The sequence below is a fragment of the Zalophus californianus genome, chromosome 12 (genome assembly GCF_009762305.2).
Source record: "Zalophus californianus isolate mZalCal1 chromosome 12, mZalCal1.pri.v2, whole genome shotgun sequence".
NCBI classification, from domain to species: Eukaryota; Metazoa; Chordata; class Mammalia; order Carnivora; family Otariidae; genus Zalophus; species Zalophus californianus.
Window position 1 is genome coordinate 20359 of NC_045606.1, and position 17656 is coordinate 38014.

Below are 17656 nucleotides of genomic sequence, written 5' to 3' on the forward strand. Positions count from 1 at the left end.
AGCAACTAGGCAGGACAAAGAAATAACAGGCATCCAAATCAGGAAGGAAGAAGTGAATCTGTCACTGTTTGCAGATAATATGACTGGGTATATAGAAAATCTGAAAGGCTGTTAGAGTTCAGTTAAGTTGCAGGATACAGAATCAACTTACAGAAATCACTGGCATCCCTATACACTAAGAATGAAACATCCGAAAAAGAAATAAAGAAAACTACCCCATTCGCAATAGCATCAAAAACAATAAAATATTAGGAATAAATTTAACCAAGGATGTGAAAGTCTGTACAGTGAACTACAAGACTTTGCTGAAAGAAATCAAAGAAATGGAAAGACAAACAAATGGGAAGACATCCTCTGTTTCATGGATCAGAAGAATTTATATTGTTAAAGTGTCCTTCTTGAGGAAAAAAGAACAAAGCCAGGGACATCACACTTCCTGACTTCAAACTATACTACAAAGCTTCAGGAATAAAAACAGTATGTTACTGCTTAGACAGACAGAAATAGACACTTAGACCAATGGAACAGAATAGAAGGCACAGAAGTGAATCCCTGCTTATACGGCGAAAAAAACATTCAACAAGGAAGCCAAGAACACACAATGGGGAAAGAACAGTCTGGTCTACAAGTGAGGTGGGGAAAACTGGATGAGTACATGCAATGAAATTAGCCCCCTATCTTACACCAGTCACAAAAATTCACTCAAACAGATTAAAGACTGAAGCAGAAGGACCTGGTACTATAAACTCATAGAAGTAAGTGTAGGGAAGAAACGCCTTAACATTGGTTTTGGCAATGATTCCTTGAATATGACACCAGCAGCACCAAAGACAAAAGAGAAAATGAACAAATAGGGCTCCAGGAAACTTAAAACCTCTGCACAGCAAAAGGGACCATTAACAAGACGAAAAAGCACTCTACAGAATGGAAGAAAATTTTTGCAAGCCATACTTTGGATAAGGAGTTAATGCTGAAAATATATAAAGAACTCATACAAGTCAAAATCAAAAACAAACAATCTGATTGAAAAATGGGTAGAACGAGATCTTTCTCCAAAGAACACATCCCAACAGCCAACAGACACATGAAAAGATGCTCATCATCACTCATCATCAGGGAAATGCAAATCAAAACCACAATGAGATATCACCTCGCACCTGTCAGAAGGCCTATTATCAAGAAGAGATAAAAATTGCTGGCAAGGGTCTGGGGCAATGGGAACTCTTTCACACTGCTGGTGTGCATGTACATTGATTCAACCACAATGGAAAACAATACGAAGGCTTCTCAAGAATTAAAAATAGACCCAACAATGATCCAGTGTGATTCCATTGCTGGGTATACACACAAAGGAAATTAAGAGGATTTTGAAGAGAGATATGCACTCCTATGTTTTCTGCAGAGTTGTTCACAATATTGAACAGTGCCCATCAACAAATGGATGGATAAAGATGTGGTATATAAATACAATGGAATATCACACAGCCATGAGAAAAGAGGTCATCCTGCCATTTGCAACAACATGCTGAACCTTGTGGAAATTATTTAAGTGAAATAAGTCAGACAGAGAAAGACAAATCCTGTAGGACACCACCTACATGTGTGATCTAAAAAAGCCAAACTCACAAAAATAGAGAGCAAAATGGTGGTTACCAGGGGTGGGAAGTGGAGGGGACAGGGCAGATGTTGCCTAAGGGTACAGATTTATAACAAATAGTGAGCACAGGCAACAATACTGTATTATCATCAACAAACTTGCTAGGAACCCAGAACTTAATCATTCTAATGACTAAAAAGAATAATTATGTAATATGATAGAGGTGCTAATTGATGCAATCATATTATGATATATAATGTATTAAGATACATAAATGTATCAACATGGACTCCTTAAATTTATACAATGTTATATGTCAAATAGATTTCAATGAAAAAATGGATCAGGGTCAAGATCTGGGTAAGTCTATAGGGTGAATACCAAAGCAAGGCTATGCATCAGGTCACAGTCAAGGATAGGCTAAGGGCCTGTGTCAGTTAAAGATTTGAATAAGGTTCAGGGTCGAGATCAGGGTTCAGGGAAGTTTCATAATCAGTTATGTGGCTGGATCAGGATCTTGAGCATCAGGAACATGATCAAGTCCAGCAGAGGTTCAGTTAGATTACTGTTAATGGAAGGGTCAAGGTCAGTGTTAGGGTGAGAATCAAGAAGACGGTGAGGGTCAAATTCACATGAAGTCCTGGGTCAGGGTCAGTGTCAGAGTGAAGGTCGGAAGGGTCAGGGTCAGGTTAAGGTTGAGTTTTGTCAGCAAGGTGTGAGGGTGTCTCGGGGCCTGAATAACAATCAGTCCCATCAATCCAGGGTTGTCGAGTGTTAGAATCAGGGCCAAAACCAGGGTTAAGAGTAGGCTCTGATCTGTGTGAGGGACAGTCTGGGTGATGGTTGGGTTTTGGAGTCAGGGTCAGAGTCCAGTTTATCAATAAGGGAAGATCAGGGCAAGGGTCAAATTTAGATGACTCTGAGTTTTATGGTCAAGGTCATGATAAGAGTCTGGGTGAGGATTATGGTCAGAGTGAAAGCAAGCCTCAGGGTTAGAGTTAGGATAAGGTCACCGTCAGGGTGGTGATAAGGGTCAGATAGCATTTGGATCTTTTCAGAGTGAAGTTCTGACTGAAAAGCAGGGTTATGTGAGGGATGTAGTCAATGTCAGTGTCAGAGTCAGACATGATCAGGGGAGGGTCCAGGTGAGACCCTCAGGTAAGAGTGAGGTTGAGTGAAGGTCAAGTTGTGGGTAGGATTAGGGAGAGCATTACTGTTAAGAGTAAGGGTAGAGCTTAAGGTAGAATCACAGTCAGGGTAATAAGTCAAGGTCAGGGTTGGAATTAGGGTGTGTGAGGTTGAGGTTCAGGGTTAAGAGTAACAGGGTCGGGCGCCTGGGTGGCTCAGTTGGTTAAGCGACTGCCTTCGGCTCAGGTCATGATCCTGGAGTCACCGGATCGAGTCCCACATCAGGCTCCCTGCTCGGCAGGGAGTCTGCTTCTCCCTCTTGACCCTCTTCCCTCTCATGTTCTCTATCTCTCATTCTCTCTCTCTTGAATAAATAAAAATCTTTAAAAAAAAAAAAAGTAACAGGGTCATGGTCAAGGTGAGGGTCAAGGTCAGTGTCACAGTGAACCTGGTCAGCAATCCCTTCCCCACCACCCAGCACCACGTGCAGCTTTTGCAGATGCCACCTCCTGAAACGCTCTCCTGCACTGAGCTCACCTGCTTGGAGTCCTCAGTGCTGCCTAACCCTCCCTGCAGACCTCCAGAGGGATACAGGTGTCACGAAGGCAGGGATCTTGGAACAGAATGTTTTGTCCATTGATGGATTCCAAGCACTCAGAAGAATCTGTGGCCTACAGGAGGTGCTCAATTGAAAGCTTATTTAATAAGCAACGAGTATCCATTAAGGTATTTCTAGAGGGAAAAAGTACATCTGGAAATAAAACTGTTTAGTTGTTCTCTCGGTGGAAGAATAACAAGAAACTTTCATGGTTGACTTGACACATGTCCACACTGCTCAAAATTTTAAAAAATTAATGTTCTTTTATAATGACCAAAAATGGATTCTTCCACTTTGAGAGAAAACAAAGAACTCCAGGTAAAGTTCCTGGTAAAGTGACAAGAGACTCGCACTGTAGCTATTACCCAAGCCTCAAACAACTGGCAGCCTTTTGGGGAGCCTTGGAACATCTTCGAAGAAACCCTATTCTAGTTCTCTTCTCTAAGGAGGAAAGACAAACCAAGAGGGAAGACAACACAGAAGGTCCATTTATTCAACAGCAGCTTTGAAAAGGAATCCTTGAGACAGTGAGGGGATGTATTTCCCCATTTCTACCTCACTCCTTTCCCGTATGGTTCTGTCCTTCACAGGCTAGAGCCTGATGCAGAAAAGGTGACTGCCTTAGATGTACTTATACACGACCTTGGAGGGCACAGTCTGGAGGTGCAGACGGACGGGACATTTGTAAAAGTGGGACAGCAGAGTCTCACTGTAGCCCACCAGGAAGTAGAACTTGTGTGCAGGCAGCTGCCTCAGGACCAGGGCACAGATCTCCAACTGGTTAGCCCGGCGCTTTAGGATCAGCTGGTCGGCCAGACACCCTGGGAAGGTGCCCAGCATGAACTTCCGGAGGAAAACATCCTCCACTGTTCGCTCTGCAGCATGGTTCTCCCCATCCAGGTTACCTGAAAGGAGAAGGGCACCTCGAAGTCCCAGCAGAAACTCCAGAGGTAACATCCAAGAGCACTGGGCACTCAATTCCACCCCCACCCCGGCTTCTTCTCTCTTCTTCTACAAGTGGAATAAAAATAATAACACTTTAAAGTTCAAAGTACATTATTTCATAACATTCACAAATAAATCCTGTGAAGTAAGTTTTATTGGTTATCCTGGTTTTACAAAAGGGAAGACTGAGCCCTTAGCAGGGCACAAAACTCAGATGATCCTTTCCTGTCTAGCCTTTTCCCACTCTTTCTGGACATTTATAGAAGCACTGGCCATCCCTTGGCCCAGAGAGATGAGGCCAGCAGCTACTTCTGAGACTGGGGACATGAGCTCTCTCACCTTCCAGGGCCATGGCCTCAACCAGTGGACTCTCAGTGTAGATCCTGAGACTCCTACACCTCGTACAGTGTGCCTCAAGAGTCTCCACACCTGGGCGCCTGGGCGGCTCAGGTGGTTAAGTGACCGCTTTCAGCTCAGGTCATGATCTTAGAGTCCTGGGATCGAGTCCACATCGGGATCCCTGCTCTTGGTGAGTCTGCTTCTCCCTCCGGATGCCCCCCTCTCATGCTCTCTTTCTCCTTTATTCTCTCTCAAATAAATAAAAGTCTTTAAAAAACAAAAACAAAGAGTCTCCACACCCAGCCCCAGACCTTAAAACCAGAACTTGAAAAGGGTGGGGGACAGGAATCTGTATTTTAAGTTCTCTAGACAGATGGATCTCAAAACACCCAAGTTGAGAAGCCTCATACCGAACAAAACACAGCTGATTCTCCTTAGTTCCCGGTAGTTACGTTCTATAAAGTCACCACGAGCAATGAGTTAGGGAACACTGAACCCTCGCTCCTAGGGGTTATAAGGGGTTTGGTCTCTGCGTGTCCTTGGTTAAGACACACCAATATATAACCTTGTTTCGTGTACGTTTCTGCTTAAAGACCCCTTGTTTCATACACGCGACCGATTAACACCGAACTCTCCGCCAACAGCAGTATAACTCGTGCCTGAAGAAGCTTACCAAACATGCCTATTTTCTCCCCAGTGTACCTCACACCCTCCTGGTGCTTCACACTTCAGCATTAGGGCTATTTTAAGGCACTGAAATAACCCACAAAAAGCACAGAACTGTAAACATGGGGCACTAATGGACCTCGAAAAGAACACTTGTTTACAGCACGAGCGGAATCAAGAGGGCAGCGCCCCCGGCAGGGAAGGTGGGTGCGGGGACCCAGCTCGGCCCACGGCCCACCGTGATTCGGGAATACGAGATCTGAGCATGAACGCCTCGGAATGCGGCGTTGAATCAAGCCTCCGCACGTGTTCCTCTGGTCTCCGCGTGACAGCCACGACCGGGAACTTCATCCGCGGGGCCCCCAGCACCGCGGCCCCTCACCTGTGTGCAGCGACAGCCAGCCCTTGCGGTGCGCGATGTAGTGCGGGGCGTGCGCCTCCTCGTACGTCACCGGCTTGTCCCCCTTGCCCACTCTGACTCGGGCCGCCCGGTTCTAGGAGCGGAGATGCGCCGTGACTCTGCGCTCCCACCGGCCCGAGCTGCGGCGCCCCACCCCCGCGCCCCCCGGCCCTCGGGTGCCCCGCCCCTCCGCCCCCCGGCCCCTCCGCCCCCGGGCCCCCGGCCCCGGGACCCTCGCACCCCCAGGCCCAGCCGCGCTCACCTTGGCGCAGGCCGCGGACGTATGTAGAGCGCGCCAGGAGCACGGCAGCCCTCGGCTCCAGGAGAGCACCTGTGAGAAGGGGGGGACGTGAGACGGAGACTAAGGCCCCCGCCACAGGCCGGGGACCCCGCCAGCGGCGCCCACTCACCGGCAGCCCGAGGCCCCGGCAGCACCCGTGCGCCGCCATCTTGGCCCCGGCGCAGCGCGCGGGCTTACTACAGCGCCGCGAGGGGAGACGAGGCGGGGCGACCGCAGGGCAAAGGTCAACCCCCAGCAGGCCGCGACGGCGGACGAGGCCAAATCGGAACTTGCGCGGGCGTGCTAGGCGCTTGCGGGGACGGGGCCGAGGAGGGGCGGGGCCTCCCGGCCAGGGCGGAGCCTCTCTGTCGGGGTGAGGTCGCGCGCGGGCCGAGGTGGGCGGAGTCTCAGCCGGGGCGGGGCCACGGTGGGAGGGGTCACGGTCGGGGAGGACCCGTGGTGGGCGGAGTCTCGGTCGGGGCGCGGCCTGTCGGGTTTGGCCGCGGTGGGCGGAGTCTCGGTCGGGGCGTGGCCTCCCTGCCGGGCGGGTCAGCGGTGGGCGGAGTCTCGGCCGGGGTGGGGCATGTCTGCCGGTGAGGGTCTAGCGGCTCCGCGGGTGGGAGAGGTTCTGTGCGCGGCCCCGCGGTGCAGGCAGCGGATCCTTCCCGCCGCCCCGCAACCCAGCAACCCAGCGACGCCTAGCCGTGCACCTCTCCGCCTGCCACGGTCGGAGTGTGTGTGGTGGTTCAGGTCCGGAACGCGGACGGTGCAGAGGTGAGGTCCCGCCCTCTGGGTGCTCGGAGCGGCAGAGACAGGGCCTCCGGGTCAGCGTGGTGTCTGCTGGGCCCCCTGCGCCCCGGCCTGGGGCCCTCGGGGCAAGGCTGCGAGCGGAGCGGGTCGCCACCTTCTAGAAATCAGGCTGCTGAGTTCTACCTCCAAATAAGTCTTTAAAAAGGAAAGAAAACGAACAAACTTGGCTTTTATCCACAAAGAAGAAATTCGTTTTGGTTAAAATTTCACCCAGTTCTTCAAGGATGACTTATGCGGAGAAATACGTAGTTTACTATGGGACCATACCGTTGTGTCTGGTCGTTGAGGAAGGAAATTCTAAGTAAGAGAAAGGGCTGGATGGGTAAGGAAATTCATACTCAAACCGAGCATTGTCGCGGTAACTGGTATCCAGTAATTATTGTCAGAAAATACCAATACTGGGTATCTTCACAACTCATCACAGAAATGGAAAAAGCATGGACTTTGGAGTGGGACCCAGGTGTGACAATCTTTGGACAGTTGAGCCTCAGCTCCATAATCTATAAGATGGGTTTTATTAGCAGTACTAGCTCATAGAGCTGTTAGGATAAATAGCTGATATTGGTTATGTTCCGCTGAATGATATGGAACTGCCAACATTGGGCTGGTTTTGACGTACATCATTTACCCTAATGCTGCTTGCAAAGTCTGCGCTTGCCCTGGTAGGGAGGACTGGATTATCATCTATGTGGAGGGGAAATGGGGGGGGGGGGAGATGGTGAGTTGCCCAAAGTCACACAAGGGAGGGGCAGAGAGAGACCAAGACATGCATCCTGGCTTCAGGCCACTGTATTCTCAACGGTCAAGATTCCTCTGACCACTGAAAGCTAGGTCCTCAAAAAAACCGTAGTAGAGGGACATCTTTCTTGCCATGGGACATATTCCTAACACTAAGAACATTTTACTTCCAAATGTTTGAACTATGGCCTCCAACTGTTCTGCATATTGGGTAAGGGGGCAGAAGGAGAATGAGATCACAATACTTTCCAAATATAAGAACTCTTAACTTTTCCCAAAGGACCCTTTTAATCTGATAGTATTTTTTCTTTTTAAAGTTTCCCTAAAGTTTGATAATTTCATAATGTGATAAGTTTTCTAAATCTGCCCAGAATGGTGAGGAATATGGGAGCTGGTATATGAATTACAGTTCCTGGCACATGACTGGACCTTCCTGGGCTTCAGTTTCTCTCATCTGTAAAATGGGAATGAAGATAGTTGTTGTGAATATTACACTGTAAAATGCCTAGCAGAGTGAGCAGCTAATAAATGTGCCTTTAAAAAAGAATAAAGCCGGGGGCGCCTGGCTGGCTCAGCCGGTGGACCATGCCACTCTTGATCTCGGGGTCGTGAGTTTGAGTCCCACGTTTGGTGTAGAGTTAAAAAAACAAAAAACAACAAAAGCCCCACCTGTCATGCCTCTGACATGCACCTCCTCTTGGGGAGATGAACAGACTATTGGGAATTCATGAGAACTCACAGGACCACCACCCTCACCAGAGGAAGGAAGAGGCTGGTGTTCCAGCAAAGGGGACTCCTGACTTCTGTTGGAGGCTGTGGGAGGCATTGAGCAGAGGCTTCGGTGGCTCGTTCTACCCTCAAGGCATCAGGCAATTACATCAGCAGATTTGTGTTTGTCTTCATTCCGGTCACTCTCCCTTAGGCCTGAGGTGTCTCCTGGGAAGTCCAAACAGCCCTATGTCTTTCAAGTTGCTAACATCCTGCACACCTACCTTTTCATATCTTTCTGCCATGCCTTGTTACAAAAAGGGTTCCAGCTGGTTCCTTGCTGGGGGTGGGGCTGGGGGTGTGTTTGCATGATTAAAATAACCGAAAACAATTTTTCTTAAACATTAGTATGAATCATTACATTGTTTTAAATTGCCAGTGGAAACAGTTTAAGGGGATGTTTTTATTTTTCTGCCATTTCCATTTGTTAGTGGTTTTCTTATTTTCTTTATTTATTTTGTCAGAGAGAGAGAGACAGAGACAGAGCACAAGCCGGGGTGGGGGGCACAGAGGGAGAGACAGAGGGAGAAGCAGACTCCCCACTGATCAGGGAGCCCGACGCCGGACTCCATCCCAGGACTCTGAGATCGTGACCTGAGCCCAAGGCAGACCCTTCACCAACTGAGCCCCCCAGGCGCCCCTGTTAGTGTTTTGATGTATTTTGCTTCTCCCATCAGCCCTATAAAGGAGGCAGTAGTCTTGCAGAACAGAAAATGGAGGCTCAGAGAGTCACCTGGGGTCACAGAACTAGCAAGTGGTAGCAAGCTCCTTGTTCCAAAGTATGTTCCTTATCCGGGGTCCCCCTGCATCATGGGGTGAGCATTCAGAACCATGTGCGTTGGGGGAATGGCCTGGGTCTTTGGAGGTGGGTGCAGAAAGCTCAGGACTTGGCTCTGGAGGACTTCTTGGAAATAGAGCAACCACATTTAGGAACAAGAGACCCACATGAATGGCCCACCTGGGTTCCCACACCAGAACCCTGGGAAGGCAAGGATGCGCACCTGTCTCTTCGCAGACGTGAGCCTCTTTGCTCTCCATGGTAACCGGGAAGAGCTAGGGTCGCCTTTATGCTTTCACGGCTGCTCGTCTGGAGTCCACTGCCCCCCCCCAGGATGGGACTGACGGAATGGAGGGGGCGACACCCATGCCTTTTCAATGCTGCTTAGAGGATGCTGATGTACAGCCAGGCTAGAACTAGTGTCCCAAACTCCAAGTTTATGCAGGAGACTCCCAGAACCTGATTTGGAGAGATCCTTCTCAGGGAGAGGGCTGTTGGCTGCTCCTCACACCTCTTTTGTACCACTGGTCCTGCAAGACTGGGGCAGGTCTCCCTCCGAGAGGCCTGGCCTTCATCCAGTCCTGCCGCTCTTGGGCCACAAGGCATAGGAGGGGGCCCGCTGGCTCGTCTGGACTTCTCTGAGACGGTCCAGTGCGTTCCGGCACAGCTCAAGGGCGCACCTGTCCCGGAGGATGCGGTGCTGGCCAGGCTGCAGGACAGTGGGTGAGACAGAGACTGTGGGCCCAGCTGAACTTGCGGAAAGCAGTCCAGCCTGGAACGTGGTCTTCTTTCCTTGGAAGTCACCAGAATCTAGCCTCAGGGAGGGATGCCTTAGCTGGAGACGTCTGCCTTCCTGTTGGATGCAGGGTTAGCCAAGACACCCCTATTCGTGCGGACTTACCCTAACTCAGAACTGCTGACGTTTCGCATTTTGTAAACCTCTGCTAAATCTGGTACTTCGTACTCCTGGTAATTCATTTTCTCCTAATGACCAACCATTCACCAAAGAAGAATCCCAGAGGCTCTCAGCTCTGTTCTGGGAACTAAGCCAAACCACCAATGAAGTCCAGTTAAAACTGAGTCTTGAATTGTCTGTCCTCTTGTTTTTGCACAGGTAGCCAGAGGGGGGCCAATCCCGCATTCCCCTACCCCTGCTCTCCCTCTGCTGAGGCACAGGAAGAAGGGGGAAGTTCAGTGGGTTAATGATGCTCCTGCATAGGGGCACTGAGGGAAGAGGCCCAGTCCACTGATGGCAGAGCTATCCGGGGCGTGGAGAGGATGAATAGCGGACTGGGCCTCCTGTGTGCAGGCCACTGGAGCTCCTGGTTCTCACACCCCATGCTAGATCTGGACACAAAAATGGGCGCGAGGCTCTGCCTTCCACAGGAAGCCCAGATGGGGAGGGCGGAAAAGCTGACAAGTAAAAGGAGGTAGGACACAGACAGGGGGTGGACTAGAGGGGGGCTGCCACCGGAGGCCATCCTGAGAGAGGTGACTGCCAGAGTCGGCCAGGACCAGGGACGAGTCGGAGCCCCAGGCGGACAACAGCATGAGTGAAGCCACCTCTGCAGGGTGGGTGCTGTGGGGTGAGGGGCGGAAAGTCGGCAAAACCAGGATCGACATCAGCTGGCTCACTTCTGTGGTCCTGACTCATCCGGGCCCGTAAAGCCACACTCTGATGTAATTTGGCTGAAGTCTTAGGAACTCAGGATAAGTTTATAACCAAAATCATTTTTTTATTACTGACTCAAAAAAAAATAGTTTTTTGTTTTCTTTTTTTTTTAAATTGGGCGAATTACAACTGAGGAGCTGGGGAGAGCAGCCATATCAGGCTGACATTGGTACAGAATTCTCAAAACCAGCCTGTGTGTCAGTAAATATAAGATAAGGGGCGCTGGGGTGGCTCAGTCGGTGAAGTGTCTGCCTTCGGCTCAGGTCATGGTCCCGGAGTCCCGAGATCGAGCCCCGCATCGGGCTCCCTGCTCAGCGGGAAGTCCGCCTCTCCCTCTGCCCCTCACCCTGCTCGGGCTCTCTCTCTCTCTCAAATAAATTTTAAAAAAAAACTTAAATCAATAAATAAATCTAAGATAACATTGATTAGAAGACATTGCTTTGTGTACCGTTAAGAGAAAGGGCTGCCAATTAATTTTAAGATAGCACTGATGACAAGATGAATGCTGTTTGGCATGCTGAAATGTTTGAGACTGATGCAGAAAGCAGGCACTTCCCTTCGCTTGAGCCTCCTGCGTGTGCAGACTGGTGCAGACACGGCGCCTTGCTTGTGCGCACAAACCTAGCTGGTGCACCCACCACTGAGCAGGTGCGCATGGGGGCGGGGCAAGGCACAGGGAAGTTGAGTGACTTTGCCCAAGGGCAACATCATTAGCAGGAAGCAAGGTCCAGGCCGGGTGTCCCACCAGCCAAGAACAACTTCTGCTGTCCTGGGACAGGGGCAGGCTCTCCTGTACCTGGGCTCAGACTCCCGGGCACATTTACTCCATCACTGACAGGGTTCACACTCACCAAAGTACCTGGGTCCCCCGTGAGCAGCATGTCCACCTTCGGTCTCCGGGTAGCTCTCCGCCTCACTAAGCTCAGCCCCATGGGCACGAGGGCCCAGTAGCACCAGGGCCCCAGGGCCCCTGATGTCTTCAGGCCCGAGGCAGGGCCCTCAGGCTGTGGGGAGCCCAGGACCGGGCAGGACAAACTCATGCTTAGCGTTTGGAGCCCAGGGTCTGGCCCCAGGCAAGACACAGGTTTCTGGAAGTTGGAATTGCAAGAGCAGCACTGACTTCGGGGTCTGAAGGAGAAGCCCTGGTGGGACCTAACATCATCCAAAACAGGATGAGGGGAACGCCGTGACGGACACTCTCCGAGGCTCCAGCGCCATGTCTCCAGTCCCCGCTCCTAGGGGGCACTGGTCTCACATTGCCCAGACAGCTCGGGGCTCGGTTAGACGGCGAGTCCCCCCACCACCACCGGGGTCCTGCCCAGGGCACCCTCCTGCTCAGATTCTGTTACACCGTCTTTAGACTGGTCTGTTTGCGAAAGTTTAAACGCTTTCGGCAACTGTTGGATGAAATTTCACATACAGTGATTTTCCTGATTACTAAGCAGTTAATCATCTATTTTGGATCCTGCATCCTTTTGAAAGTCTGTCAAACTCTTTCCCCCGGGGCGGGGGGGGAAGCACGCACCTAATTTTCTGGAATTCAATGATTAAACCTTCTCTTTGGGCGACTGTCAGAGCCACGAGGGTAACTTCCGTGGTTCAGATTCAAGAAGAGCTCGAATCAGTTTGTAAGGGAATCGATATTCAACAATTCTAAGGGAGCTTTCCCTGAGCTCTGGACCCATGAGTACCCGGGTGATGTTCCTACAGTGCTGGAGAAGCAACTGGGTAGCCCCACGGCGCTGGGGGAAGGAAGGAAGGAGAGGCTTCGGTATTTCCAGGTGAACCAACATCTTGAGATTTGTGTTAAGGATCCCGAAGAGATGAGTTTCTAGTGCCTGAGGGTTAGATATTCTTTCTGCGCCTCAGGAGGGAAAAGGTTTTCCTAAATTTATCAGCTAGAGGTCAGGTTTTCTGAGTGCCAGCACTGCTTTCAGCCCCCGTCTTGTGCGTCCAGAGCCAGGCTCCCAGGATGCAGGAGCAATGCTGAATATCAGGGGCGCCTCAGCCATAGCGGCCTGGGGCTCCAGGAAAGGGGCCTGGGGGCTTGCGGTTCAAGAAAGGGTTCCCATCCAGAGGGCTGCCTGGCCGGGTCTGGCAAGAGGGGGACAAGGAACACCGAGGGGCTTCTAGTCACCACGGAGGGCGGGGAGGGCCCGGTTTCCCCAAAGTCACAACATACAGAGGGAAGGAGCCCCCAAGGCCTAAGCAGCAGGTTCCCAGAGCTCAAAGAGCTGGGGTTGGGTTCCAGGGACCCTGGGGTGCCTCCGGCCTCGGTGGAGGACCAGCGCAGGCCAGGATTCAGTCACAGCACCCACAGTGGGGGAGCTCACACGTGGCCAGTGGCCACAGATGCCGTCAGGGCGGGAGCCTGGCCCCACAGGCCTGAAGTGAGATGCAGGGCATGCCAGGGGCCGGCTGGGGTTGGCCTGGCAGCTGTGGGGGTCTGGGGATGAGCCGTGGGCCAGGCAGAGCCTATCAGCCCCCACCCCACTGAGCTGTGTGGGCGGGGGCTTCACTGCTCTAGGCCTCCCTTCTGGTGGCAGTGGGATGGCCACGGCCATGCCCCACATGACCGTGAAGACACCGAGTCCCGCTCCCAGGAGCAGCCTGCAGGGCAGAGCTCTGCTTAAAGACGGGGGACAGCGGGGCATTTGTGAGATGCTTCTCTTGGGCGTCCGCCATTCCTGACCTGTCCTGCACCCCTCCTCAGACACTGATGCTCTCTGAGGAAACAGGAAAATCAAGGCAGAGAGGAACCTGCCTGTCACCGTCATTTGCACATTCATTCATTCCAGTCTTTTAACAAACATTTATTAAGTGTCTACAGTGTGCCAGGCCCTGAGCCAGGCCCCAGGGGACAGTCAGGTCACACACAACCCTCCCTTCAAGGAGGTCACAGTCTGGGGCGGGGCAGACGCGGGAGCAGAGCAAGAGGGATGCGCTGGGCTGAGTGTGGCGGAGGTGTAAACAGATGGCTGTGGGGGGACGGTGTAAACAGAAGGCTGTGCAGGGGACGGGGCAGTTGAACCGGCAGGACGGAGTCGCCGAAGGCCTGTCCCCCGCTTCCTCAGGGCAGCGTCCTGGCTGCGCTCGGGGGGGCACAGAGAGGGAGCCTGGACACAGAGTGAATCACTGCGGAGTCCCCGCGCCGCCCCCCAGAGCCTCTCTGCTCCTGAGAGCATCTCTGACCTGGTCTGCAAGGTCACCTCCTTTCTCAACACTGGGCAGGAAACCCCAGGCCCCCTGGCTTTCGTTTTTCTCCCTTCTCACACCGGTCAGCCGCCAGCCCCGCTCAGGTGCCGGGCTCGGCCCCGGGAGGACACCGCCTCTGGAACAGGCCACTCTCTGGACACTCAGAGCCGTCTGACCAGCTCAATGAGCTGCTGGATGTTTTTGTTCTGGTTGGACAGGCCATTCCTGATGTTTTCCAACAGGCATCTCTTTAACTCAAAAATGGCCTCGCTGTACCCCAAGCTCACCGCGGCCATGGGAGGCACCCCGTGCCACAGGCCAGGGATGTGCCAGATATGCTGCTTCTCGGGGTCACAGAAGGCCAGGTCCGCCAGCGTCCGGATGCCGCCGCCCTGTTTCTCCATTTGCGCCACGGCTCTGCTCACATCACCGGGCGGCTCCAGGAGCGGCCTCCTCTCTCTCGGCCTGGGGCCGGGGGCACACGTGTCATGAAGGTTCTGGTACACAAACTGATAGTTGGGCATGTGCCCCGTTTTTTCCAACCTCAGAAACGCGTGCAGAATGGCCGGTGGTATGTCCCTGGTCTCGGCTAAACTGACCACGGTGACGTTGCTCAGCCCCATGAGCAACGTGGCCAGGGAGGCCTCCAGCTCAAACCTCTCCCCGGCCGAGGCCAGGGCCCCGCCTATGAGGCTCCCAGAGTCTATCACCAGGATGTGGTCACAGCCCAGGTCCTGGCTGAAGCTCTCGGCCACCGTGACAAGCTGCATGAAGGCCCCTCGAGGCCCACATCCACGCCCTGTGGCAAAGCGCAGCCCAAACATGGTGTTGAGAAGCGTGGACTTGCCTGTGCCCGGCACACCCAGCGCCGACAGGACCACCAGTCTCGACCTCCGCTCCAGGCGCACGTGCAGCTCCTTGAGGAGCCCCGTGACCCAGCGCAGGGGGGTGCTCAGCGTGCTCCCGTCGATCAGCTCCAAGGGGAGCCCCTTCAGTAGCAGCTCCAAGGCCAAGCCTGGGAAGTGGGCAAAGCGCCTCTGGCTGGCCGGCAGCTTCCCTGCCTCCACGAGGCAGCTCTCTGCCTCATAAAACTGCCCCATCTCCCGCAGGAAGTGCTCCACCCCCAGGGGCTCTGGCCAGAGCAGCTCGCTGAAGTCCATGACCCCACAGTGTTTCGGTCTCAGCGTGAGAATGCTCTCCGGAGGCTGTCTCGGCCTCGGCGGGGCCACCCGGGCCAGCCCCCACTCCATCCACCTCAGGAAGTACTGCTTCTCGCCCAGGGAGGGGCCGCTGATGCCCGCGATGAACTCCTGCACGCCCCCGGTGGGCTCGTGTCCATTCTGCTGTGCCCGCAGTTCCAGCAGCCGGAGCCTCAGCTCGGCCCTGCCCTTGTCTGGAGGGTCCCCGGCCCACTGGGCCTGGCACAGCTCCTTCTCCACCTGGGCCACCTTCCTCCACGGGTCCCCCTGCAGCCTCAGCTCGTCCCTGCGGTAGGCATCCGAGTCTTTGATTTTCCTGGTGATGCGCTCCATCCGGTCCTTGGCCCGCTGACACTCGGCACAGTCCTCGTCCACCCGCAGCCCCAGCTTGCGCGCCGCGTGGGCCATTTCCTCCAGAGACAGCCTCCTGCAGGGGGACCGGGCCACGTGAGCCACAATGGAGCGGACCCTGCGCACGAAGCCCGCGCTGTCCGTGCTGCTGACCTTCACCAGGACGTGCGAGTGGTCCATCTTCAGCACTGGGATGAGCCTGTTGAGGAAGCGCAGGTTCGTGTTCCGCTTCCCGCGGTACGGGCTCAGGATGAAGTAGTATTTCGTGGCCGACCCCTTCATGGGGTACAGAAGCTTGTACTCCTTCTTGCTGATGTTGTCAGTCAAGATGAACACGGCAGACGACACTTCGGTCAACAGCTTAAACTGCAGCCAGTGAGACCCGATGTCGCCCCTCAGGTTCAGAAAGGCCACAGGCTCCGGGAAAACGTCCAGGTCCTCCCTGCCGCTGGGAAGAAACCAGGAGACTTCCACCAGCCCGTCTGCAATCTCCCGAGGGTTGGTGCCCACGTTCAGATCGCGGTGCCAGAAGCAGTCCCGCGGCCTGTGGCCTGGGCTGAGCACGGCGTTGAGGAGCTGGGACTTGGAGTTGCTGCTGACCTCCATGCGCACGAAGGCGAAGGCGGGCGCCCGCGACAGCACCGCGCTGTCTTCTCGGAGGCTACCCACCCCCCGTGGGGGCTGCGCCCACCACGTCCGCACAACGCCCCTCAGGGCCCATAGCAGAAACGTGTGGTAGTGGTTCTCCGAGTCGGGTAGGACGAGGGGGAGTGCAAACTGGCAGAGGGACATTCTGTGCACGATTTCTTGTTGTAGGAAACTGTCCGAGGACAGCAGAAGGGCACAGAGGAGGTCCAAGGGGTTCACAGGTGTGTCAGGCGTTGGCAGCTCAGAGAAGGAATAGATGTCCGCGGAGATGTCGTCGGCCGCGTCCCAGTAGATGATCTCCTCTTCCATCTGGCTCTCCTTCTCCGCGGGCCTGGCGTCCGGGGGCACGTCCAGCACCATGGTGGTGTTCCTGGCTTCAGCGTTGAGGGCCTGCAGCTTCCTGAGGAAATTCCAGGGCAAGTCCTTGGGAGCCTGAGGGGCCCAGTTCTTCATGCTGTCACTGCTGATCTGCAGGGAGTCCTGGAGGCTGAGCTTCTGGGCCTGGTAGGTCTCCAGGCCCAGAAGAGACAGCATTTCCTGCAGCCTGCTCCTCTCCACTGCAGGGGGAAAAGAAGACATCAGTGCTCACCCTGTGAGTCAGGGGCCCCAGCAGGAGATGGGGAGGGAGATGGCCTCGATCCTTCAGAAAGCGGGGTGTGCGTGCCCTACTCCTCCTGAGACCAACAGGGGCAAACATAGCGAGACACGTGCAATGTTAGAAAGAAGAGGACACCCAGAGGCCACATTTAAGGATTGGCAGATGCTGTGAAAAGGTCCACATGTCTGGGTTCTCTTGAAACCCATGAGACCCAGCTATGCTGGGCCCACCGTAACTGTGTAGCGTGCACAGCCATGAGCCCGCACGTGACCCCATGGCCTGTCCCACATCCTGGGCGCAGCAGGAATTTCCCACAGGGGACACAATCCCCGAGTCACTCAGACTTTCTAGGTAATGTTCTCTTCTTTTTTACAAATAAATGGGGAGGATTTTTAAAGGAAACAGGAAGTTGTGACTAAATCCAGTCACAGAAATCATAGCTACACAACCATTTTGCAAATCTGAAGCCAATCACGTGGTTTTCAGTGTTACCCTGGCAACATATTTGGTAGCGATGATCAGAAGCCTGCACTTGTTCAGGCCTTCCACCATCGTCCGATGCAATATGAGTTCTTACGAGCCCTAGGTTTTGCCCACTATCCCTGTCCTTGGCCGTGAGGTGTCACCAATTGTCCTACTGTATATAATTAGTACGATTTCAGTGTTAACTACATGAACAATGCAAATCCCACTGAGCTCCAGGATCTTCTCCATCATGAAGCTGCATGTTCATATAAACCAGAGAACAGTCAGGGGACGGCCCCCCAGTGGGACCCAGCCCTGAGTCACAGGTGCCCGAGCAGTCGGGGGATGGCCCCCCAGCGGGACCCAGCCCCGAGTCACAGGTGCCCGAGCAGTCGGGGGATGGCCCCCCAGCAGGACCCAGCCCCGAGTCACAGGTGCCCGAGCAGTCGGGGGATGGCCCCCCAGGGGGACCCAGCCCTGA

At 53.6% G+C, this 17656-nt stretch overlaps 2 protein-coding genes across 7 annotated transcripts in view; both read right to left on the reverse strand.

The window, feature by feature from the left end:
* Window positions 1-3793: 3793 nt before the first annotated feature.
* On the reverse strand, window positions 3794-6318 carry MRPS24 (mitochondrial ribosomal protein S24). Its single transcript, XM_027574696.1, has 4 exons — window positions 6084-6318; window positions 5936-6004; window positions 5656-5767; window positions 3794-4228 (listed from the first exon to the last, which is right to left on the reverse strand). Exons 1-4 carry the CDS (start codon window positions 6120-6122, stop codon window positions 3945-3947), a joined length of 504 nt encoding a protein of 167 aa, XP_027430497.1. The 5' UTR covers window positions 6123-6318; the 3' UTR covers window positions 3794-3944.
* Window positions 6319-13494: 7176 nt separating this feature from the next.
* LOC113911825 (up-regulator of cell proliferation) overlaps window positions 13495-17656 on the reverse strand; it is a 60578-nt gene continuing 56416 nt past the window's right edge. For all 6 annotated transcript variants that reach the window (XM_027574694.2, XM_027574691.2, XM_027574695.2 and 3 more), the window contains exon 6: window positions 13495-16669. In XM_027574694.2, the coding sequence (XP_027430495.1) occupies window positions 14076-16669 (2594 nt within the window). In that variant the 3' untranslated portion in view covers window positions 13495-14075. The remainder of the gene's footprint in view (window positions 16670-17656) is intronic.

Excerpts from the sequence above, each read along its gene's own strand:
- MRPS24 (XM_027574696.1), bottom strand. The coding sequence starts at position 6,122 with ATGGCGGCGCACGGGTGCTGCCGGGGCCTCGGGCTGCCG. Across the intron at positions 6,005-6,083 it reads GCCGGGGCCTCGGGCTGCCG|GTGCTCTCCTGGAGCCGAGG; the intron begins GTGAGTGGGCGC and ends CCCTTCTCACAG. Across the intron at positions 4,229-5,655 it reads CTGGCTGTCGCTGCACACAG|GTAACCTGGATGGGGAGAAC; the intron begins GTGAGGGGCCGC and ends TTCTCCTTTCAG.